General features: G+C 36.9%; 1 protein-coding gene across 5 annotated transcripts in view; it reads right to left on the bottom strand.

Annotated features, from left to right (window-relative positions):
* Taf1 (TATA-box binding protein associated factor 1) overlaps positions 1–27,456 on the bottom strand; it is an 85,640-nt gene that overhangs the window by 14,456 nt on the left and 43,728 nt on the right. For 3 of the 5 annotated variants that reach the window (XM_069845078.1, XM_069845079.1, XM_069845080.1), the window contains exons 18-23: positions 27,115–27,283; positions 25,095–25,239; positions 21,684–22,162; positions 19,221–19,403; positions 15,989–16,246; positions 1,790–1,934 (exon numbers count right to left, since the gene is read on the bottom strand). In XM_069845078.1, the coding sequence (XP_069701179.1) occupies positions 1,790–1,934; positions 15,989–16,246; positions 19,221–19,403; positions 21,684–22,162; positions 25,095–25,239; positions 27,115–27,283 (1,379 nt within the window). The remainder of the gene's footprint in view (positions 1–1,789; positions 1,935–15,988; positions 16,247–19,220; positions 19,404–21,683; positions 22,163–25,094; positions 25,240–27,114; positions 27,284–27,456) is intronic. The other 2 variants (XM_069845081.1, XM_069845082.1) reach the window with 1 other exon arrangement.

Genomic DNA, 27,456 nt, shown 5'->3' with positions numbered 1-27,456 from the left:
TTTTCGTTTAATTTTATTTCAAAACTACATAAAAAAATCTGACTTTTTTTTGTGTATGTGATCATTAAACTTGGGAAAATAGTAATAATGTGAGATCATTTTCATTCAATATCATGTGAAACCAATTTCTTAAGTTCTCCACATTTTTATCAAGAGTTTCTCTTGTGATGCAGTGGCAAAATCGTTATGGCATTTTAAGTGGATCGATGTGACATAATGTCAGTTTGATTGGGTTATGATGCTTTTCCTGCATATTCCTGGCTCTGACGGCAGTTGCCTTGGAGGATGCATTTTTTTTAATCCAATGCCACCAGGTTGTCTTTTCGACATTTCTGGTCTTCTCTCCTGGTCATGGCTTAGTTGTAACCCACTTCTGAGGTTGGGGCGCCTGGAAGGCGGAGTTACATTACTCCGATGATGTGATAGGATGATTAGATGCATATATACCACTTCGTCGAAATTATCTTTCTCTATATAAAATGGTCGAATTTCTTCATCCGCTAACACATCATTATAATCAACTTCTGAATCATCTGCCAATTATTCGCTATTAGAATCATGATCATACGTCCTGTTTTGAAACACCCTGTGTTTATCTGTCTCTATCCAGTTCAAGACTCGATCATCATATGTGGAGAAGATTCTTCATTTCACATTATTTACATACTAGCCGTACCCGTGCGCTCCGCTGCAGCCGTTAGAAATAAATATAAAGTAATTACATAATTAAAATAGGACATTTGATCCAGGGAACATTTGTGTTTGATATAAGGATAAATCGTTTATTATGTTACTTAATTTAAATTGAATTAAAAAAATTAAAATGCGATCATTTTGATCCAGAGACCACTCATTTGGTCATCAAAATTATTTTAGGAAATACAGGAAACGAATGTACAGAATAGCCTATCAAGTTTTCTCTGTATAAGAAGCTATTTTAATCTTACCTGTCCGCAATTCACTCAGACGTTACTGTAATAACATTATAGCATTATGTCCATCTAGAGAAACTACACTTTCCAATGATGAATTAATAATTAATTATACAAATCGGTTAATTTAGCTTCAGATATTACTTCATATACAAACACAGAAACATTATCTGTAGGCTATCTTTCATAGCTTTCGATTGTTGCTGTCCAAGGCCCCTTATAGACGAAGTCATTTGTTTTTTAATTCATTACACGGCCTTAGATGGCAGTTATTTTAATTTTAAAACTCATTTATCTCATTAAATATCAGTCCTATCAAAATTTTTCAAGGAATAAAACTTATCGGAAATTATTTTTAAAGAAACTTTTGTTATGTAACATTTTTCACAAAAATCAATAATAAGCGAGATATTTCGATTTAATTCAGGCCCCCTTATAACCCTCCTTTTAAATAATGTATTTTGAATGCCATATAGCCTATAATCTAAGTTACAACGAACTTAATTTATATTCCAATTTTCATCGAAATCCGTTCAGCCATTATCGCGTGAAAAGGTAACAAACATACAGACAGACAGACAGACAGACAGACATACAAACAAAAATTTCAAAAAAGCGATTTTCGGTTTCAGGGTGGTTAATTATATATGTTAGGACCAATTATTTTTGGAAAATCGAAAATTACCAGAAAAATTTCGGCTACAGATTTATTATTAGTATAGATAGGTCATAATTTGCAGGTGAACTTTGTAGCCACAGAGATTTCTGTTTGTTGCAGTCACAATATTTTAACCCGTCTACTTAGTAATACAAACCTAAAATGACTACAAATAACTTTACAAATGAAATTCTCATACCATTATACAAAGTTGAGTTCTCGACTATCTGATTAACGTCAGATAGAAATTCTTCTCTGCTCTGATATTTCTTCTGCCTAAGATTTTCTCTTATGCTCTGCAGGTCCATTGGACGCGTTACAATCTTGTGGTAATCAGGTACAGCCTAAAACAGAAAAAACATATGTTAAGGACAACATATAACTAAATTAATGGAAATTCAAAATAGATTACATAAAAAGTAAAAGACAAGCATGAAATTGTAGTGTATTTATATGAGATCTGTAGTAAAACACAGTAAAAAATCAGATGTATTATTTGTTATCTCTACAATATTTTTGTGTGGATGTTTACATAATATATACACTAAATTTTAATAGTAATAATTTTTACTTTAATATTCATGTATCTGAAAAGTTTAATCTAAAACAGTATCTCACTTTATTTATTAAAGTTTCCTTATGTTTGTCATAAAAACTTAAACATGCCAGAACTCTTAATTTCTTCATAATTCAAATATCATTCTTATGCAAAGAATAACAGTTGCAATATATCATATTTCCAAAGTAACTCAAACAATGAAATGTCCTACAATGCCACAGGAAAACTCTACAGTTGGCACTACTTATTGCCTTAGTAATTAAATATCGCACTCAGCAGATTATATTGTATTTGTTTAGCTTCGATACACTGTTTAGCTTTAAAAGAACACAGTAAATATTTTTGAATTCACAAATTGACAATACTAAATTAAATACTAATTTAACCTTAAGCTACTGAAAACTAAACCACACTGGTACATATCAATCTAACTGCCTAATGTAATTGGAAGATTAGTTGTCATTGCCTCCAGATATGGTCACCTAAAGGTACGGTCACTTTGCAGCGCTGCAGTACAAAAAACTGCGTAACTCTTGTACTGCAACGTGTGAACAATGGTGCAACCCGAAAAGTAGCGGCTGCCGACCCTGCTGCCCGCTACTTTTCCATGCTGCGCGCAGTTTAAAAGTAACGATGTGTGAACAGGGTTCTCAGGGTTGCAGCCGCAGCATTTTTGATATCGGTTTTGTTGAAACTTTTGCTGCAGTTGCAACCAGTGTTACCACCCAAATGTGCCAATGATACTTTTATTGTTTGGATATATTTTAATGTTAAATGTATGAAAATAAATTATTTGTAACAGATATTAAATACACAACACAGTCTGAGCATAATTGGTGACGATATAATTCATTTTTTAAATTTTCTGTAGCATAGTTCCAAACAGGAGGGTTGCCAACATTGATTACGTGAATATACTGTTGGTTATCATTTAAGTATATAGGCGTTTTTAAAAGCTTTATAGTAAAAATAATGTCAATTTCTGAATACTAGATACGACAGAAAAGCAAATAATAGATAAGGAAGCTTTCGCATGAGTTTCTTAATAATGCGAACATAACCACAAAATGTATATTGAGAAGTCAACACGGAGATGGGAACCTGCAGCATGACTGCGGCTGCAAAAGTAGCGCCTTGCGTGTGAACAGACTCGCAACCTCCAACTGCAACTTCTGCAGCACTCAGGTTGTGCAGCACGAAAAGTAGCATGCAGCGCGCTACTTTTGGCTTACGTGTGAACACGACACGCAACTTTTGCAGCTGCAGTATAAAAGTAGCGATGTGTGACCGTACCTTAAGGTCTTCCTAAACTCTGCTAATCTAAGTGTGTTAAGAAATCTATTTATGAGACAAATATCTCTGAATGCAGAATTTATTTTCCTCATAATAAGATGATATACAAAGATATGAGTGAAAGAGTTTAGAAATAACTGCTAAATGTTGCTTGGAACTCTTTCATCCAGGGTCAGTATTCTTTTACGTAATGTAAATCTATGGCTTGAGGCTACTGAATTTACTTTAATTTTGAAGGAAGCCATTTTTATCGCACCTTAAAATTCGTCAAGATTTAGTTCTGCGTTTTATCATATGATCAAGTAAAATTAATTGTGCTTTCCAAATGCTCCTAACTGAGAATTGAATTCTTTATTGTATTAATGATGTTAAAAGTATTTTTACATGTCGATATGTCTCCAGAAATTGTCAAAATAATCTGGTAACTGGGTCATTTCATACAACATTTTAAGAATATGCCAGCGATGTCATGAATTTTTTTGGACTTTTAATATAATAACGTTATTATGAAAATAAATTAAACTGCCAACTATGACCATCATATCATTAATATTTTAGTCATATAAATGACTGAAAAATGGGTGGCAGTTACATGTTATACATAATTTAAAATATTCTACACACCCTATATGAAGTGTCATCGAAACTAAACAGACCCCATTGTAAACCTGAATAACCATATTTTACTACCTTAAAGACTAATCCGAATAATATTAAGGCTTGCTCATAAAAACATCTCATTGAAAAAAAGAAATAGTTTTATATTCGAATTCAACAAATTAAATCCATGCGAGTTTCATTCGTATTAAAGAAAATCTTATTCCTAATCCATCTCCCAAGTTTTATGACTTTATCTAAAAAACCTGTGAATAATTAAATTAATAAAATTATTAATTTTTGTTCCGACGGTTGAAAATCGCTTGCTATATGTGGCAGTCGTAGCGTTCGCGAAACTTCATAACAATGAGTAATCTCAAACGCCCGTCTCCCCGACCTTGATCGCGCAACATTCTGTATGAAGGGAGAGCCTACCTGCTGAGCTCTTTTGTTCCGGTGAGTTATTTTTATTAAAAACTGACATGATATTTAGGTCAGCATTCTGAAATTTTCACAGTGGAATCAATATACCCTAAAGAATTAAACATATGTTTTTTTCGTCTGTAAAAATGAATTGCATTTTGTGTTCTATATTTTTTTTAATTATTTTACGGTGGGTAACTATTTAAAAAAATATGTTTTTTTTTTTTTTTTTTTTTTTTTCATTTTAAGGGCATTTATAAACAAGGCTCTCCTTTTTCGAATTGCATTAAAATCATTTTTCCATCTTCCTTTACATAGTAAGAAAACTTCAATGAATGAAACCGTGTTCTTTGTTAAACCAATATTTTAAATTCTGATTGCTGCCAAACTATGAAAGATATAAATATAGTATTGCTTGAAATTCATATTTAGAACATACAAAATAACCTACTACAATATTTTTAACTTCTGAGACATCATGGTTCAAAAACATACTTTTTTGCATGGGATGACCCAACTTTACTTGAAATTTATCATGTGAGGACATTTGGAAAGGACAGAATTAATTTCCCCTGATGATAGGGAGATGGATGAAGACGATGACTAATACAGCTAAATTTTGACGTGGTCCACAAATGACCAGTAAATTTTACCTAGAGCCCTCCCATCCTGGGACAAAGTTAATTTACGATACAGGACCTTGGCTTTACTTTTTTTCTAGAGAAAAATTATTTTATCCATGACCATAACGAAAAACATGTCTTTACTAAATACTTTTGCGTTTGTAAAGTAGGCTTTTATTCAACATTATTTTATTCCACTAGTGAGATAAAGACTTTACCTCACAGTTTGAACTTTATCTCACAGTTCATTAGTATTTTCCTAGTACCTGGGTACATACGTATACTTTTCCATTCAACTATTACTCAAGATGTTAATATATTAGTTACTAGATGTCACTACCTCTACTTCTTCATTACCATTTCTTAAATATACATACACTCAATCTCCTCTTTTCTCTATCTTCTACGTCGTAATTTGTGCGTTGCATCCATATCTAATATGCATTTTTTTTTTTTTGATTTGTAATAATTTACCTTTTGGGAGGCGAGGAGACTTGAACCTACGAAGTTGCGTTTTGCGTTTATAGGATTTTATAACAACACGCGTTAGTCAACTGAGCTAAACAGACACGATGATTAATTACGTTTTAATATTCCTCTTAAGTTTACAGAAGTAAAATGTGAAATAATTTTAATCACAATAGTCCCGTGAACACTTCTAAATAATCCCTGAAACTTCAAAAAGACGAAAATACACGTTTAATGAAAAAATATATATTAAAATTATATAATTAATTATAATTTGTTATTTATCCAACGCCTTAGATACCATTCTTCACTAATCATGGCCTCCTACATCATGACCTATCTAGTACATGTATCGATTCTAAAATCCATGCCATGATACGTGATTATATGAGGACTTATTTTCAACATATTTTCTTTTATAAAACATAATTTTTCGTTATGGTCATGGATAAAATTACGTATGGTACTTGTGAGCGTGATCTTTCCACTCGCGCAATAAAGATGCACTTACCTCACAAGTACCATAAATAACTATTATTGCAACTTTACAAATCCACTTCCTTTGACCAGATATGAATTTACATATTCTCTTTCTGCAGACACTTTACACCTATTCTATCTGCTCTTTCCTTTTGCAGAGATGTTACCGTGTTAAGAAGTATTCCAGACTTACAGCAAGGTTCATAAAATATTTCAAATGTACACATTACCCATACACAGTGACCCATGTAATGCTTTACCACCGGACGTAGTTCATGTGAGCAATAGCTCCTGATTCGTTCCTGACGTGCAGGTTTTCGTCTTCTTCCTCATTGGTCACGGTTTACTCACGACCTGTTCTGGCTTCTAAAGGAAACAGCGTTTACATGAAGCTATGGCCATGTGCGTGAATGTCTGTAAATTGTAACTTCATTACATGAACAGGATAATTACACAGTGCAACCACAATATAGTAATAACTCTAATGCACACAGAAAGAAGATAAACAACCAATTTTACTTTATATAAGTGAAAAATGGCACTTGACAATGTACCAAATACATAGAGGTTATTTCCTTACTGTCCCATAGCCAACAGCTCTTGTTTGTATGGCTATACATCAAACAACACTCCCGAGAATATTGACTGCCTACAGTCAGACCAAACATAGCATGCAACGTTGCTTATTACCTACAGACATTGTTTAAATGCTGTCCATTTGCACATAATGCATTCTTAATGCTCTTAAAAAGAAAAAAAATTTGTTCACACAATAAAGTACACCCTGACACGGAAATTGGTCACTATTCAGAGTCTAAAGCTATGGTTTCTTTACAGCGATCATCGCTGGACGCACATCGGCAGTGATTATAAACGCTGGTGATGATTGTCAGGAAGTGGTTTCTTGTTGTTGTTTTCTAATGCCAGGCGTTTGACAATAAAGTCATTTGACCTCCTGCACTCCAATATTTTTCAAAGATATTATCATGGCCAGCCACTGAAGCACAGATTTTGAGTGTTCCGAATCCATTTCTTGGTTTGAATTGCACAATGGGCAGTTAGGGGACTGATATATTCCAATTCTATGCAGATGTTTGGCCAAACAATCATGGCCTGTTGCCAATATAAATGCAGCTACAGACGATTTTCGTGGTAAATCGGGAATTAACTGTGGATTATGATGCAGAGAGTTCCATTTTTCCCTTGGGATTGTGTTATCAAATCTTGTTTGTTGAAGTTTAAATATGTAGATTTAATAAATCTTTTCACAGAGTAACACGTAGATTTAGTAACAGGTCTGTAAGTAGCAGTGCTGCCCTTCTTTGCTAAAGCATCAGTATTCTCGTTTCCCAGGATTCCACAATGGCATGGTATCCATTGGAATACAATTCTTTTATTGAGTGATATTAATTGAAAGAGCATTTTAGTTATTTCTGATAATAACAGGGTGGTTTCTTTATCAGCATACATCGCTGCCAATTCTCATTTGTTTGGCTGCCATAACTCGATTCAATATTTCTACATGACCTTCTCTAAATATCGATTATTGAACATGTATGTGGCAATGTGCGTCCTGAATTCGCTTCAGAAGCAACCTCCAGCAATCTGCATCGCGTCTAACGATCTACGCTGACAATCATCACTGTAAAGAAACCATGCGCATTCATTTTAACTGCTAGCAACTCCAGGTGACAATCACCGCGATGTGCGCCCAGCGATGATCGTCGTAAACAAACCGCAGCTTTAGTCCCTCCTTAGAATAGCTTGGGAAACATAGTGTGTGCTGTGTTAAGACACGTGCATTTTACATAGAGAGATTCGAAGCCTGGTCTTTGTAACAAGAAGAAAGAGCTCTATCGCTAAGCCATAATGCCACATTCCCACGGGGCGTGCAACGCTTGTCAATTACGCTTTCATAAGCCACTACCCATGTGAACGTGGTGTAGTAAGATTGCCCTGATGTCAAACAGTTCACAGTTCGGTCATGATGGAATCAAACGTGTTTTATTTTCCGTCGTGAGCCACCTGGTTTTGATGAAGCAAGATGTCTTTTAAGCTTGTTTTCAGATAGTGACAATGATTCAATATCATTTTTAGAACTATACCAAATGGAACCTGTTGTTATAATCCAACATTAGACGAGTATCAGGATCATAATAAGCGGACAGCAGCGACTAAATGAATATCTGATATTCTAAATATACCAGCATTTAGGCCGAAGGAAGTTTTAATGAAATTTTAAAAAACTTGAAGTTCTTTTTGTCAGGATTTGAAGAAAAATTTCTAAGAGTGAGAGATTAGGAAAGTCTACCAATGAGATCTATAAACATAAAGGGCCGTATTCATAGACATTCTTAGCACGGATTTCTGGCAGATGATCAGCGAACTAACGTTTTTCGTATTCATAAACCAGTGTTAGCAATATGATATGATATGAATCCCGTACAACTAACCAGTCGATAGCCGGGGCTAGTTTAGCACGCTCGTAGCGCGGGCTAGTGAAATGTCTATGAATAGCACCCAAAGTTGCTTGGTTTATGAAAATGAACTCTTTCATTCTACATTCTAATTCTGTTTTGACAGTTATTGCATGTTTCATATACTACAGGATGGACCGCTCGAATGTACCTAATTTCAATTGTATGTGGGACAATAGTTAATTACATCCCAGATATGTTCTCTCTTCAAGTTAATATTCTGACTTGCAGTTGTCTAGACTCTGGAGCTGTTGCACATGTACATCAGTCGCCATGACTATGAATTACGTATCGGTTTGAGATGGTGATTTCTCGGAGCTGTGATTTTGGAACTATAGTCACAGTTGGAACCAGTGACAAACCTATCACAGCGACAAAATCACAGGTCTTCAAATCACATCCCATCACTACACCAAAGATGCATACATGCTGACAAAACATTTATTACGATAAATCAATGAAACACTTCAACAAACACAGAGTACACTTACACTTGGAACACAGCACAGTTGAGTGACCTGTACAGATTACAAAAGCATACACTTGAACGAAAGTGGGTAGCAAACAAGAATGAACATTCTCCAGTCCTGATAGCTGGACTTTCCTGGTTAGCTTTCTCGTGAGTGTAGTTTGGCCTGTTGGTCAACTAGTAGATCTGTTAGCTGTGGGACAGCAAGAAAATAACCTCATTGTACAGGGACATCGTTTTATTTTTACTAACATTTTTAATATTAACCTGGCTATACCTTTGGAACAACGCTGTTTGCTACCCCCTTCCACGACTGGAGTTCGATGATACTGGCATAATGTACAGGTATAGGAGGGAAGAAAAGTAGTTCATCCATTTACGTAAACTAGGAAATATCGCGATTTTTAGTTTGATCATTTTCATTGGGTTTTTGTTTAATCAAAATACAACACAGTATTAACAATAAGTGTTTTTACTCACGAACTGAGCTATCCATTCGGACGTATTCATTATGCAGTGTATATTATACTGTCCACAGCACATTAGCGTACACTATAGAGAATGAAGTTAAATTGAAAAATAATCATAATATGGATATTTAAACACATTTTTGAAAATGGTGGCAGTTCATTTCGATACAGGCTTCAGTTCTAATGTGTATATTATCGCACTATAGACTATTGTACCTAATCCCAATTACCAGTTTCTCCTTCATACTAAGTAACTAATGTTGAAATAATTCTGTAGCTACTCTATAAAAGAGTACCTTACGTACTGTAAATTCAATCTTCACTTCTGCCCGATCCGAAAAGATAAAATTACTCAGACATACTATCTACTGTCCGTCCAAGTGGTTATGTCGTAGGGTCGTAGAAAGGGAGGAAATCATGTGACAGTTAATTACTTAACGAGGCCCTTTTATTTAAGTTATTTTAAATAGTAGTATAATATTACGTAGACGTCCAATTAACTCCTAACAGAAATTAATGTTTTCAGAAAAGAGCTAAGACAGCCCAGCCACTAGCTGGCGATTAAAAGCTGGTGGAGGAAACCGGGATACGACGTAGGCAAATGGACGACAGTACCTGTGCGAAAATGATTCAATATTGAAAGCTCTTTCGTCACTGGAAAACGCAAACATATTTTTGGAATGTACTGTTCAGTATGACCATAAGGCTACTATGTATATGCAGTCTTGGATCTGTGTGGAGGACGGTTGAACTTCATTAGTAGAAGGGGTGGGAGTGAAGTACATTCAAAAACTCAGGTACAATAAAAATTGAAGTAAAAATAAAATGATGTCCCTTTATATTGGGTGTAAAGTAGCTCTATTGGTAGAGCAACAGACTACAGACAGAAAGAACTTGGATTCAAATATGGGTGGAAGCATTTTAACTTCCAGAACAGTTCCAAGGTTCACCCAAGCCTCCTATAAAACAGAATACAGGTCCTGCCTAACAACATGGATTATTACCTGTCACCTGACAAGTAAAGTAACATGGAGATTATTGATTATGGGTACTTTATTATAAATATTTCAAGATTCTCGTTATATCGAGGTTGCACTGTGTAACATCCACATATATTTCATACATTAACAATTATGTATATATAGCTGTACGATGTTAGTTATGAACGATGCAAAAGTGAAGTAGCTTTGAGGCCAAGAAGGGTAAGAGAGAAACTAGACCAGAAACCACGCATCGAATTTCAGTTTTAAGAGCAAAGTCCATGGGAAGAAATTAACTACAAGAGTGTTAGCTGGAAGCAGATCATTTAGAATGATTGATAGTTGTAATAGACCAGTGTGGTTAAAACATAATTGCGCACAGTATTTACACACATATAAGCCCATGCAACAAGCGACTTACTGGAACTAACAAAAACGTGTCTTTACGGCAGTAAAAAGAAATAAAAATGATCTTTATCAATAATGAAGCCACCATTTACACAAACAAAATACAGTATACACACATACAGACATAAAAAAGTACTTTCGTGGAGGAAACTGTTTTATACCATATTTCCTGCAATTTGGCTTTATTTGAATAATGCTGTCCTGATAATAAAGATGATTATGAATTATTAAAAAGTATCGGAGTGATGGCAGATGGAGCAGGGAATCACAAGAAAACCTGCCCCAACACAGTGTTTGTCCCTAACAAATTCTACTTGAATTCAGTGGGATTCATATTCAGGTTTTCAGCATGCAAAGTTGATGTTCTAGCTGATTAGCTAACAAACACATCAATGGACATTAACAGTAAAAAAAAAAAAATATATGCAGGTCTACAAAAAATTAAGTACAATAGTACAATATAATTTTTTATTCATAGTTTATTATTTTATTACTTAAAGATTAATGTATTTTATGCTCGACCATGCCGAAATGTAGTAATTATACACCTGGTAGCAGACCTTTAATGCATGTCATTAAAGTACACCTACTCATTAAAGGTCAGGTCTTTCAGCCAATGACGACTCAGGTTACAACTGTTCAGCCAATGACAGGTCAGCTTTCTACCGTTATAAAACCGCAAGTATCGATTATTCTCGGATATGCAATCGAAAGAGAATTAGCGAAAAGTCACGGAGGCTGGAAATCCAACACTGTCACAGAAGGTTATGTTCTGTTACTATAATAATTAGCGTTAATTGTAAATAATATTCAAATAAATTCAATTTGTCATCTCGTTTTTCAATGTCTAATTTAATTTCAATGTTATCTCTGTAGGTTCTTATGGCCTAGCAAGGTCAATGTGGACATCTGTTCCTCGGAAAAAATCAATACTTTCGCATCTGCGCACATCTTACAACATACGGGACATTGCTAGAAAATTAATAATATCAAGTTAGAAATATGGTTGAGCATAAAAAGTCGTATGAAACTGGCCTATAATGGTAATTAAGAAGCTTGTATGAAAATTATGAAACTCGCTTGCGCTCGTTTCATAAATATCCGTGCTCACTTCTTAATTACCTTCATTATAGACTCGTTGCATAATGTACTATTATATCTGTAGATCATGATTAGCCAAATTAATTTTTAAGCCTTTGATTCTAGTCTATATTGGGTATATTATGGTAATATATCGCGTTCAAAAATGATCTGAAACATTTCAAAACTTACTTTCATGCAAGTTAATATGGATAGAATATGCGCAAAATATACGAGTCCCTGATGACCAGTATAAGTGAGAGAGAAAAAGAACATATAAAAGAAAAAAAATAAGTGTGTGTTTGCACAATAGACATTAAAGCCTTTGCTGTATGCCACTGGTTTTCAGTGGAAGTAAGTGCCAGATGTAATTTGTAACAGTGAACTGTGTGCATATACCAGAACTTGAAAATGTAGCTATACAGTTGTCGTCATCATCATCATCATCATCATCATCATCATCATCATCATTATTATTATTATTACTATTTTTTAAGTTTATTTGTGCGAGATCGTGTGTATTTGCTTGTTTTCCGCACAGAACCAATACGCGGTAAGTGTGAAATACCACATTCAGTATTCCCAACCTAACACACATAACAATTTCCCTCTTCTTACCGCTTAAGCGCGACATTCATTTTACTGCTTTAGGCTTTTAACATATTATTTTTAGAGACGTTTAACATAGTAATAATTATAAATTGGAAACTTACCACTGCAATTTCACCTAAATTTCAATGTTAATCATTGTTTTTAAATATCTGCAAAAATTAAGTAAAGTCTACTACTCCACAAAACTTATTGCATTCCTGATACAAGTAACATTAAGGAAGCCGTGAAAAAATCAACAAGATTCCAGATGCCAATGTTATTACTGCAATATGTTATATAAATAATATTGTTAAAATATTAAAATGAAAAATAAATCATTACATAACCTTACCGTTTGTTTTAAGTTCGCATTTATAGACTAGGGGGGAAAAAAAAAGACGACGTATATCACGGCCTGCTGGAGTATAGTAAACACAGAAAACATTTTATAGCAACAATGTTGAAGAAAGATATTTTGGTTTTCTGAAGTTGCCGTCATTAAACAGAAACCAACATGGAGATTCCATTGCAACTAATTAGAAATTCGTCTTTCAGGTATGTAATAAACGATCTTCGCACAAAATAATGTATGATACACGAGCGGTATGTTTGTTTTCATGTTCTCGGAAATTAAAAAAGCTCAACTACGTTTCGCTTTTTCAGTCTTTTCCTCGACCATGAAAACGTCAACATACCGCTCTTGTAACGTATATTACTATTATACACACTTTAACATCTGTGGTCATATCGCGTGTCAGAACCTGTGGGTATACCAGTAGGACGTTGTTACTATTGTTGAGTTCCAGTTTCTGTTAGTGTTGTAGATAGCTTATGTTCATGTAACTGATTTCAGATTTTGATTAATGTTTATAATATTGGTGACTGAGGCGGTGATGAATCATGGCATGTAAATTTTCAATCCAGCATTTGCCTTTGTGACTGAGGGAAACCATGAAAAACCCCTGTCAGATTGGCCAGCCACAGGGTTTGAACCCAGGACCTCCTGAATACGAGTCACAAATGCTACCATCTGCGCCAACTCGCTCGGTTACTATTATTTAGTAGGTTATTTTACGACGCGTTATCAACATCTTAGGTTATTTAGCGTCTTAATGAGATGAAGTTGATAATGCCGGTGAAATGAGTCTGGGGTCCAACACCGAAAGTTACTCAGCATTTGCTTATATTGGGTTGAGGGAAAACCCCGGAAAAAACCTCAACCAGGTAACTTGTCCCGACTGGAAATTGAACCCGGGCCACCTGGTTTTGTGGCTAGACGTGCTAACCGTTACTCCACAGGTGTGGACGGTTACTATTATTATTATTATTATTATTATTATTATTATTATTATTATTATTATTACATGTTACGGCAACTTTTTCTTGTGTCAAAAATGCTCCAATGCAGAAAACTTTATATAAATATACTGTTTGAAAGTGTTCAACATATACTTTTTAAAGTTGGCACCACATGGTGTATGAATGCAGAAATCTCTGATAGGGTAAAAGGATAAACATAACATTCTGAAATCATGGTTTTATTCTCGTACAACCTGCTGGCATCATTTATACAACTGTTTAAAATCCTTCAAAGTAGTCTCCTAGGTTGTTCATGGTTCACTGCCATAGATGGGAGTTATATAAAGGACCAGGCATACACTACACATCTCTACAAGTTCTGAAGAACTACATAATTCGAGTTGCGGAAGAAATTATATCCCTGTTGAATCTTTCGTACACTACTTTTAACACTTGAATATAAATAATTGATTAAATGGCGATTTTATTCGTGTTAATTATGTAAGCATGTGCGGCTTACAGCTGTTTCGGTGCTATTCGACACCATCCTCAGAGCCTACTAGATCTGGGCGCTATCTCAACTTCGCTGCCTCTTGTGTGGGTGCGTTCGTGTGATGAAGAGTTGTGTCAAATAGTGTGTGTGTTCTGAAATTGATCTGTGTGTTGAGAATTTGATAAAAATTTGTTGATAAAAATAAGCTTTGAAATATATCAGATCATTCTCAGACACTCTGTATTTCAGGATGACCTTTGGCCCTATTTTCAAGGATGGTGTTACAAGATCTTATTTTTGTAACAGTAATCTCTATCACAATGCTATGTACAATGGTTCATGATAACGGCTTACATGCAAGTAAATACAGTGACAGGGTTGAAATGCCATATACACTTAAACAATACAAACACTCTTGTTTTGATTTTCATATATGAAATTTGTGAGATAATTTTATGATTTAATTGGCAATATTTTCCCTCGAAATGGAATTCCATTAGTTGATTATGGCTTTTTTTTTCCGCAGCATAAGTGAAAGGAAACAAATGGCAGTTATTTACAATTACTGCCCTCATATAAGTACCGGTTGTGTACAAGTCAGGACATTTCAATATTCTCTCTGTCTTGGCTATAGTAATATATATATATATATATATATATATATATATATATATATTTTTTTTTTTTTTAAATTGAAGTGTGTGTATTGTTAGGTATGTAGAGTATTTTAAGCATACAGGGTGGTTTACAAAGTTATATGGGCAATTACAAAGTTGATTTCTGAGGTCATTTTGAGTAGAAACAAGCCTCCAAGCAACCTGCAACAGTGTGGGTATGTATGGAGTATTGCTTGACGTCATCCCCAACACAACTTAGTTCAGGTCTGCTGTTCAGTGAACATACGAAAACAAAACAAAGCTAGCCTGTTGGAAATGAGTGCTACAATAGCAGAAATTGGTAGCGAACATGACATTAGGAAGAAATAAAATGTATTTTATCAAAAAAAAAGGAAAAATTGTTCATTTGAAATACTTAAAATGTTTACAGTAAATGACTGTAATTTGTAGAGACTTGTAAAGCAAAGCTAGATTTGAACCTGCAAATTTTAGATTTAACAGCTACTGGACCATTAACATTTTTTTTTAGTTGGTTATTTAACGACACTGTATCAACTACGAGGTTATTTAGCGTTGATGAGATTGGTGACAGTCAGATGGTATTTGGCGAGATGAGGCCGAGGATTCGCCATAGATTACCTGGCATTCACCTTACGGTTGGGGAAAACCTCGGAAAAACTCAACCAGGTAATCAGCCCAAGCAGAGATCGAACCCGCGTCTGAGCGCAACTTCAGACTGGCACCCAAGCGTCTTAACCGACTGAGCCACACTGGTGGCTTTAACAACATATAATTAATTACTGAGAAATGAGCACATGTTAACATACTATTTTACTCAAAATGACCTCAGGAATAAGATCATTGAAGTGTCAGTATAACTTAGTCACTATTACCCTGTATTCATTGACGTGATAAGTAGTGTTCTTACAAGTAGACGCATGCAAGTAAACCAATCAGCATGACCTCCACAGAAGAGTGTTTGAAGCTTCGTGCAATATGCATTCAGAATGCCCAAAACCTCTTCTTTCCCATGTTATGAAAAATTTCATAATTCATGGAAGTCATACTCACGAAGTTCGACCGTACCTTGGCGTTGACCGGGAACAGGAAGGGCTGGACATCTGGCAAATCTCTCATTTCATTCAATATTGATTCTAGAATGGTGGAGAGTACTACCACCGGATCTGTTCGCCGTCTGTTTGCTGGACGTTGCTGACGCTTCAAGTAGTCACAGTGCATCTCGTTGACAGCACGCCGTTTCTTCCTCGAGTGAACAGCCTCCTTCGGAACTTTGAGTAGTAATGTTCGACGCTTCATTTCTTCAGCATGCTGTAACAAAGAATTTGCATAGATCCTAAATCAGGCATGGGTGTAAGGGAGGGGAGGTATAGATGATCGATTTCACTCCTTCCACAATATTTTGGATGTAGCTGCTGTGGGTAACTAATATGAACTTGGCTTCTCTTCTGCTTAGAGATGTACAAAACTGATGTGGCATACCATTACATTAAACATTTCAAATCAAGTCAAATACATAATATAGGCATTCATATGGCCACTATGGCTTAGCTTGCTTACTTACTTACAAATGGCTTTTACAAAACCCTGAGGTTCATTGCCACCCTCACATAAGCCTGCCATCGATCCCTATCCTGAGCAAGATTAATCCAATCTCTACCATCATATCCCGCTCCCTCAAATCCATTTTTATATTATTGTAAATTTTTATACTGAACAACAATGTAATTTATTATCTCAACAATAACTCTTCACTCTCTCTACAATTTAATTTCACTCCTGTCAACAATGCGATTTGCTCTCCACACAGCAACACAGCGTTCGTTATTGCACTCCACAAACAACAGTGACAATTTACTTGGACTATTACGAACAACAATGAACTGTTAATCTTAACTAATATTCACAAAGCACTATTTACAACACAGAACTGTCAGTTCTCAGTTCACAGCTCGTTTGTCTTGGTTAGTTCTGCTAGCTCAGTCACTCGCGTTCACAGAATCTCGAACCCCAGACCTTCAGAGACGATCCGCTGAATTTCGAACTCAGGTCCCCCCCAACTGCGGTCCACTGCACTCGAACACAACTCAAGTCGCGCTCTGGTCTCGAAGCTGGCTTCACTGCTACACAAGACTAACTCGCTTACTGTCCAAATCTGCTTGTAACAACACTGGCTTACTGACTGACTGACTGACTGACGTTCACTTGCGTCTTCTCTTTTATAACCAAACTATAGTTTCTGGAGAGTTCGCGAAAGATTCCACTCTCGAATAATCTGGATTTCTCTCCTTTCTGCCGCGGTCGCTCTCTCCCCTGTCTTCTCTCCGCCATAGCACATGCCCCAGGAAGCAGATGCGTGCACAACCCGCCCAACACGGCCGACTTAGCCCTTCCTCCATCAGTCGTGAGATCGAATCTCTCGTGGCCATCACATTATTGTGGCACCCGTCTGGAACATTCTGGTGGTATCTGGTTGCGTCGGGAAGTTTCGCGGGAAGTGGAACTCGGGCTTTGGTAGGCGTTGTGGCATGGTACTGGGCGAGGAGAAGGAAAACTGCGGTCCCGACGCGGAGTGGAGAGAGCAGGGGAAAACAACTGGAAGCAGTTCTCTCCTGAAGATTCTGTAAGCCACGCAGATCGAAGTTTCGAGATGTTATGGTTTAGTAATAAAAGTGCGAGCAGACTTCGGCAGTGAGTTAGCTAGTCTTCAGTCAGCCTTCAAGTCTTGTCTTGGACAGCGGAGACGTATCCAGAGGATCAGAGTTCGAGGTCCGGTGAACTTGAGTAGGTCCGTAACTGTGGCAGCATCCAGGCGAGTGCGGCGTATCCGGAAGTCTTGGATTCGAAGTGTTGTGAACTGTATCTGGAAGGCTTGGGGTTCGACATACAGTGAACTTGAGTGAGTGAGCTAGAAGAACTAGCCAAGGCGAACGAACTGTGAACTGAGAACTGACAGTTTTGTTCTGCACATAGTGCTTTGTGAACATTAGTTGAAATTAGGAGTACATTGTTGCTGTTCTCAATAATAAACGTGTATTGTCATTGTCGCTGTGTGGAGTGCAGTAAGGACTACTGTGTTGCTGTTTTGAGTGGAATACTCATTGTTGACGGGTGTGTGGTTAAAAGTACAAATAAAAGTCACATTATTGTTGTATAAAAGTTACATTATCTTCTCATCTATGTCTCGGCCTCCCCAAATGTCTTTTTCCCTACGGCCTTCCAACTAACACTCTATATGTATTTCTGAATTCGCCCATACCACTATGCTTAGCACTCATTACAAATACTGTAATCACTTATAAGCTCTAGATCGCCTATACTATTTGGTCAGGACGAGTCTGTCTATATTAGGATAAATTATTACTATATAAACGTAAAGCAGTTACGAGATGATAAACTGTTAAGATGTGTGAGCACAATATTTTTCATCAGGTTCATTTTAGAGAAACAAAAGATTGTGTGCAGACATACGTGGATTAAAAGATTTCCAGCATCTTAGCTGCGAAATTACGTAAGTTAGGAAACTTGTCATGAGGTAATAATTCATACAATTCTTTGCCAGTTTTACGTGACATTTGAAAAAGGGTATTGTTCTCTATGATTCGCCTATGTGTTTGAAATGCAATAAATTGATCGGACTGCATTTCCAACTAGTAGTGATTGATGGCTTTTCCATTAACAAATTATTCGTTAGATTCTTCAAAACTTTGTCACTATTTCAACCTGCACAACAAATTACATTAAAATAACACATTGCTTTATTACATGTAACAACTATTTTATTAATATAAACCATTTTTAACAATTTTATCTATAAGCTTATGCTTGTCAAAAACCTTCTTATGTTCAAAATCGAAGTGCCGTCTGATATTATAATGTTTTACATAAATCTCAATTGAACAGTTGAGGCATTGAGCTTTATCTTTATTCGTAAAAACAAAATAGTCTTGTTGTCATGTTTCTTGGAAATTAAAATGAAACCTACATTTTATTCACCATATTCTACCACTTTACACATCCCTGATTACAACACTATGGTACCAAGTTCAACCTCTGCTTGCTGTACGTATATGCAGACAGGGAGAATATTTGTGGAGGGAGAAATGGAGTGGTGGTAAACAGTGCTCATGTGGGAACATATTGCCATATGGTGCATTCATTGGATGAATATATGCCAACTTTGTAGAGGTGAGCCGGTAGGCTAATCTGAAGGCCGCAGTAGTACCATTATGAGAATATAAAGTCACTAAATTTGCATCTTTACCATTTGGAGTAATATAAATACCTTAAGCAGTTTTCCAGATAATTTAACTTTGGTGCCATCTACATTGACGAGGTCCTCATCATCAGCATTGAGTTGCTTCTCAATTTCTTCTTCTTGTTCTTCTGTCATGGCCACATTCACAGGAGGAGCTGGAGCCGAGGGCTGGTAAAGGGGACATGCCTTGTTTGTGCGCATGTGCCCCACCTGAAATAATACAATACATATGATCACTGGCCACAATAACACATATTACGAGGTCTTCAACTTCCATTAATATCAGATTCTCTGAACTACCATCAATCCCTGAACCAAAAAAAAAAATAATAATAATAATCCGTGGTGCTACAGCCCGTGAAGGGCCTAGACCGACCAGCCGGCTGCTGGCCTCACGCCCACATGTCGAAGCAGAGGTGGACGATCATCCAGCCAGAATGGAAGTATCGTGTGGTTAGCACGATGATCCCCCCAGCCGTTATAGCTGGCATTTGCAATCGGATTTCACTACCTATCGTAGCTCCCCAAGTGCATCATGATGCTGGGTGGGCACAGGTCCCATACACTGGCCGAAATTTCATAAGAAAATTTCTTCCCCCATGAGGGCTTGAACCAGCGCACATTCCGTAACGCGAGTCCTAGACAGGATGCCTTAGACCGCGACACCACGGCGTGGGACCAATCCCTGAACCTTCAATTGATAATGAAGTCTGACAATGAAATCTCTGTCATTTTCCGAATCCAGAGTAACCTGATATGAATCTCAGACATATGCTAATCTAAAAATCTGATTTTCAGATCCTAAACCCAAAATAACCTAATCAAGCTAGCAAAACCGGATGAGAATGAAAACAACTCGTAACATCATAGTTCCAATACTTTTGTGTCCCAAACTTCTCTTATCCCTAGCTCTCAAATTTTCTTTACTAGATAAATGTAGAAACTTTTTGAAATTCGTCTGGATCTCAAACATCCAGTAATCTTAGCATCCAAAACATAAGTTTATTCCTGTGCCCAGAATTTATTTTGTTGATACGGTAAAATTCCATTACTTCTAGTCTCAAAACTTCAGGTCACAAACTTCCTGGAAACCTCCAGTCTCAAAACTCAATGTCACAAACTTCCAGAAATCTCTGGGTTCAAAACTCAAAATAATTCTTATGCTCTAAAAATATATCTTGATCCCTGATTCTCAAATGTTTGTTACTTATATAATTGTGAACATCCAACCTCAAAACTTAGTTCACAAACCTCCACCTCCAACTTGAATTTATTTCTGGGTCTAAAATTTATTTTGATCTGCGATTATTAAAGTTTTGTTATATATCCAAGCAGAAGAAGCTTAATTAATGTAGGACTTCAGACTTTCCCGGTGCTGGATATTGATTAATTCTTCTCGGGTTCTCAGCCGGGTGAGTGGGATCATCTTCTTCTTCTTCAATCCTTGAAAAAGATGGCAGAGCTAGTCATCGAAAGCTTGGAATCAACAATTCCACTCACCCGGCTGAGAACCTGAGAAGAATTAATCAAGCTTAATTAAGTTTCAAGTCTTAAGCTACTGTGTCCCAAAAAATCTCCCAGCATCCTCAGTGCCCAAAACTAGACTTAATTCTTCAGCCTAAAATATACTTTAATTTCTGAGTGGAAAAGCTCTAATTTCGGTCTCAAACTTGTGGATCCCAAACATCCAGTAATCTCTAGCCCAAAATTCGAATTAATCCCTGCCCCAGTATTTCTTTTAATTTTTGTTAATGTCTAGGTATATAGTACATTATGCAACGAGCCTATAATGGTAGTAATTAAGACGCGAGTATGTTTGTTTATGAAACGAGCGTCTTAAATACCATTATAGGCAAGTTTCATACGACTTTTTATGCTCGACCATATTTCTAACTTGAAATTATTCATAAGTACTCATGTTATGGTTATGTAAGTGAGGAGCGGAACTGACCTGAATTGTGAGATGTGCGCAGACGCGAAAGTATTGATTTTTTCCGAGGCACGAATGTCATTGACCTTGATATAATCTAGAGAATAACATGAACATTAGTCTTGATATAACCTGGAAATTGATTTAGAATTGAAAAACGAGATGACAAATTGAATTTATTTGAATATTATTTATAATTAACGCTAATTATTATAGTAACAGAACATAACCGTCTGTGATAGTATTGGATTTCCAGCCTCTGTGACTTTTTGCTAATTGTCTTTAGATTGCATATCCGAGAATAATCGATACTTGCGGTTTTATAATGGTACAATGGTGATTTCTCATTGGCTGAACAACTGAATTATAATGAATAGGTGTACTTTAATGAGGTGCATTGAAAGGCTACTACCAGGTGTATAATTACTACATTTCGGCATGGTCGAACATAAAAAACTTTATGAACTATCATTCCTCAAACCCTTCCAGTAATCTCAGAGCCCAGAAACTTGAATCAATCTCTAGGTACGAAAATGTCCTGATGTGAACTATGCACTCACATTTCCACAGGCTCCACACTTGAGCTTGAGGTCTGGCTTCAGTTTTGGTTTCTTCCTCTTAGGTGTGGTGGTGTGTGGGGGATGATGAGGGAGTGCTGTTAAGGGCTGATGTGACAGTGGATTAGGCAGCACTCCCGGAGTACCACCAACTGGTCCCCCTGGTGTCACAGCTGGAATACCTTCAGGGGTGCTACCTGGTATTGGATTCACAGTGTTTGCTGCACGGATACCCATTAGCCGTTCTCGCTCCTGATTACGCTTGATACGACGGAGCTGCTCTTGGATGCGACGTTTTTCACGTTTCATCTCTTCTTTTTGGTGTTCGTCTAATGTCGCAAATTGACGAATGAATGCCTCATCCTTGGTTGTTCTTATCTTCACGTACGTGTCAATTACAGCAGGTTTTCGAACCAGTTCCACCCTGGTGTATTCCTTGCCCTCAGCATTGCGGAATGTTCGATAGATTTTCAGAACTCGCCCTGAAAGAAAGATGGTGATGATAATTATTAAAGGAACCTGAGGCTGTATTACCCGGAAAAATCTGCAGTGGCGCAACACAGCATAGAAAAGGAGCATAAAATACTGTTTGACCACACCAAGGTCATTAACAAATCAAGCCACTACTGGGATCGTACAATCAAGGAGGCCATAGAGATCAAGCTGGAGAAAAACAACTTTAACAGAGACAGTGGACTCCAGCTCAGTCAGGCATGGACACCGGCCTTAGACCAACTCAGGCCCTCTTACAATCAAGGTCATGAAGATCACGGACCGAGGACGGCAACCGATTCCAACCGGCGGAACAGGGCTCGCCACCCGCCAAACTTCACGCAGGAATCCCGGGAGGGGCGGAGCTTACGAGCGATGACAATTCCCGGCCCCGGATTGGCCGATCCGCCAACCAATCCTGTTTCACCTGAGACAGCCTAACATCTATATAACCTTTCGACTTTCTGTTCGGACATCACTTCCCTGAAGATGGCTGCAGAGATAGCAGTCGAAAGCTTGGAGCATTCCAAAATCTTAACTCGGCTGATATCCCGCGAAAACATATTAGCGAACCAACGCCGAGAAAGCCTCAAATCATACAATTATTAAATTACCTCTCTGTTCCCCTTTGGTGACCTACCCTCATATACTGTGCCACAGAATATGTGACAGTGGCACAATGTCCAACACTATGTACAGAGGTGCACTCATTACGAGTGACTAAGTGGCTGGGATCCGATGGAACAAGGTGCCATCTTAAATCACGAAGTGATTACTTACAATTATCATATTACTATGATGTACTGAAGTACATATGATATTACCGTGCAGGAATTCTGCATTACCATATGGTGAAGAATGGGTAGAACGGAGAAAAATTCTCTCAGACACCGGGACCAGAATCTGGTGTGGCTTAGTGGATAAAGCGTCAGACAAGATCTTAATAAAAATCACCATATAGTTATTCTAGGTATAAATCCCATTAAACCCTTATTAATTAATAATCTTCGTCTATCTAAACGCTCACTTAGAGCTGAAAACCCGGGTTCAAGTCTCAATGTCTGAGAGAATTTTTCTCCGTTCTACCCATTCTTCATCAAATGATAAAAGAGTTCGAAATAAAGTGTTGTTATAACCTCAAATGTTCAGCTGTTTTTATTCCAAGGTGCCTTTTATTCTTATCATCTCCACTTTGATTCGACTGTTTTTTTTTGGATCTTATTATTATAACCTCGAATGTTTAATTGTTCAGAATTACAGTTGTTCGCATTGGGATTATCTTACCGAATACAATTCGTGATAATAGTTATCCTCAGGTAATTTAATTTCGCTTTTTAAACTCATGTTTGCTGTTATTAGATAACTATTTCTCGACTTCCAGTCTCGAAATAATTATCATGACAACAAACATTCGTTAAGCTCAATTTAATTACCGGAAAACTAACAGCACTCAATATATTATAGAAGATAGTATTTCAGTACCATAAGGCAGCAATAATTTTTTAAGCTATGTGCAATTGTGTGTCGAGGTCTTTATTTATATTCTCTGTCCCCGAGAAAAAAATTATTACGAAATAAAACATGGCGAGATTTGGAACACAACTTCAAAACATAGATGCCCTTATTAATAATTTAACAACAAGAAACACAATCAGAAATGAAGTGATGGTTTGGAGCCAATTTTCAGATTTCTGTGTAAATATTTCTCTAGTTTATTTTAATGTTTCATTAATCATAATTTGTACAGCTATTGCCAAATGTTTGCCCATGAACTTCATAATGCAGGAGACCAGGCTCTTTATTTGCATCTTCTGGTTTCGAAGAAAAGAATAGAATGCAAAGGGAAACAAACACTAAATAAATTAATCCCATTATGTGCAATGAAATAATTATCTAGCCGAATTTCATTCATGCTAATAAATTTCTTTGATTTCGAAATAATTATCATGATACAAAACATTCGTTAAGCTCAATTAAATTAACGAAAAACTACTGTACTTATAATATTACTGTTGATAATCGAATTTAGTGGTATTAAATAGTGAATGATAGCTACAGAAAAAAATTTTCGAAGATAACGACAATGGAAGCTTCACTGTATATTAATTGTATGTACACACTATTGTAAGAATGTATTCTTATATATATTTAAGACCTGAAGATGCTCGAATGAGTGAAAACATTTGTCGAATAAATCATAATTTTTATTACAGATAAGTTTTGACTGAATCTCAAACAAAATACGTATATTCTACCAACATACTTACTTACAAATGGCTTTTAAGGAACCCGAAGGTTCATTGCCACACTCACATAAGCCCACCATCGGTCCCTATCCTGTGCAAGATTAATCCAGTCTCTATCATCATACCCCACCTCCCTCAAATCCATTTTAATATTATCCTCCCATCTACGTCTCGGCCTCCCTAAAGGTCTTTTTCCCTCCGGTCTCCCAACGAACACTCTATATGCATTTCTGGATTCGCCTATATGTGCTACATGCCCTGCCCATCTCAAACGTCTGGATTTTAAGTTCCTAATTATGTTAGGTGAAGAATACAATGCGTGCAGTTCTGTGTTGTGTAACTTTCTCCATTCTCCTGTAACTTCATCCCTCTTAGCCCCAAATATTTTCCTAAGCACCTTATTCTCAAACACCCTTAACCTATGTTCCTCTCTCAGAGTGAGAGTCCAAGTTTCGCAACCGTACAGAACGACCGGTAATATAACTGTTTTATAAATTCTAACTTTCAGATTTTTGGACAGCAGACTGGATGGTAAAAGCTTCTCAACCGAATAATAACAGGCATTTCCCATATTTATTCTGCGTTTAATTTCCTCCCGAGTGTCATTTATATTTGTTACTGTTGCTCTACCAACATGTTTATTTTAAAATTCTATTTCTCGTTGTGAACTGCTTACCAGGATGTGAGTTATATCCGGACAGAGATTGGTTATCATCATCTTCCTTCTTCTTATCTTTTACTTTCCTCTGATCCTGATCGCTCCCTTCCATGAACATCTTCCTCAATTCCTGACGTTCTTGTTCTTCTTTTTCCATTGAAAGCTGTAAAGATGCCATGTTAGTAAAGGAAACTCTACACATGAACGGCATGGATTAGGGGTAGAGGGCAGGACAAGCCCACATACATTTAGTCCATTGTTATAATCCTTGCAGTGACTAAGTGATCAAACCTTCGGCTTGCCATGCAGCCAGTCTAGGTTCGAGTCCCAGTCTGGTCTGGAATTTTTAATTGCAAAATTCCACAGACAAGGTCGTAGTACGGGTTTTTCTCGGGTTTCTCCCATTTGCTCACATTAGACATCAACGTTATTCCATTGTTAAACCATAGCATTTCGCCAGCTGGCGATGCATGAAGGGGGCTGGTCTAGGGATGAGTAGGGTTGCCTGCTCGAAACTTGAATACAGCAAATCTTAGTGTTGTCAGATGGTGTGGGTTGGGAATACGCCTTGCTGGAGGGTAAGAGTAATAGATCTGGATTAACAGTTTTCTTGTAATATCTCGCATCTCTCAATGACAAAATCATTACCGTATTCACTCGCATATTAGACGCACTTTTTAAATAATTTTTGGATTAAAAATCCAGGGTGTGTATTATATGGAGAGGAAAAAATTTTAAGGGGGAAAAAAACTACCTGACATGCCACGTGATAATCACAGCTGGTTTCGACATCGGACATTCAAGTAATATTGAAAATTATCTATTGTACAACTTCGAGAACATTGATATATAGAACGCTTATAAGCAGTAATAATGTAAAGTGCATAACATAGCAAATGAATAAAAAAAAGTAGCACAGTATAACTTAAAACTGAATACAAATAAAGCAAAAACTAGGTATAAAATGTAATGCATATATTAAAATGTTAAATGTTATGTTTTATCTAACGACGCAACTACCGAGGTTATATCAGCGTCGCCTGTGTGCCGGAATTTTGTCCCGCAGGAGTTCTTTTACATGCCAGATGTCCCATCCCTACCTTCCTGTGGTGCAGCTGTTAGTAAGCATAATTTTACAAGCTGAACTAAAGGGAGGGGCTACTCATCAATTAGCACTGGTCAGCTTGATGAGTTAATGACTGAATTTGGTATAATTTTCCTCTATTCAATACCTAATTCCCTCTTTACCCTTTCCTATCCAGTCGTCTGACTGAACTCTTACTTTCTTCGACCCCGATGGCCTAGGGGTTCATTTCACTTTCCTTCCTCCTCTTTCTACTTTTCTGTTCCTAGTGCTGACCTGCTATGGCACTAAAATCGTCCTCCAGTGGCTTAAGGAGGGAAATCTGGTGATCAACAAGATCTCCCAGCTAGGTCCAATGGACTCGTCGACCAACAGCAGGTGTGGTCCTCCAGACATTCTGGGGGTTGTGTGAATGAAGTAGCCACCAAAACGTTAAAATATGGTGTTCACTTAAATCGGCTACAACTTGCCATTTTCACTCCAATTTATCCGGAGGTAAAATGGTCCCCCAATCGGATCTCCAGGTTGGGACTACTTTAATGGTACAGAATCATGCCCACTGTACAACTCAAACCAAAAAATGGATTCAGAACACCTCAAAATCTGTGCTTCAGGCTGGCCATGATAATATCTTTGAAAAATATTGGAATGCAAGAAGTCAAATGACTTTATTGTCAAACGCCTGGCATTAGAAAACAACAACAACATGCCAGTAAATCTACTGACATGAACCTGTCACATTTAAGCACTCTTAAATGCCATCGACTTGCCCGGGATCGAACCCGCAACCTCGGGCATAGAAGACCAGCGCTATACCAACTGAGCCAACCAGGCCGACTGCATACATTATGCGATGGCGTCTATTATACGAGTAAATACGATACTAGTTTTCGGAAATTTAAAGAAGCTTAAATAGTTTAATTCCATTTTACGTATGATATTTGTGTTACTCACCTGTGTGCTGGTCTTCTTATTTGACAACATGTTTTCTATATTTTTCCCCATCTCCTCGATGTCAGAACTATCTTCATCAGAACTCTCTCCTTCATCTGTTGATAGGACTTCGTTGGAAGATAAAACTCTGTTCTGGAGGTCAAAAATCCGCTGACACTCCTCTTTGTACCTAGACACAAAAATCTCTCATCATACAATATCACTACAATAAATATAGGAAGCATCTGATAGTTCTCTGTAAAGGCATTCAGTTTTTACATCACTATAATAATCTTCTCAATTCCCATTCTAAATTAAACACAGTGTACATCACTTTTTTTTTTTTCATCTAACAAAGACTAT

Source organism: Periplaneta americana, chromosome 14 (genome assembly GCF_040183065.1).
Source record: "Periplaneta americana isolate PAMFEO1 chromosome 14, P.americana_PAMFEO1_priV1, whole genome shotgun sequence".
Taxonomy (NCBI): Eukaryota; Metazoa; Arthropoda; class Insecta; order Blattodea; family Blattidae; genus Periplaneta; species Periplaneta americana.
This window is presented reverse-complemented; position numbering and strand designations above follow the sequence as displayed.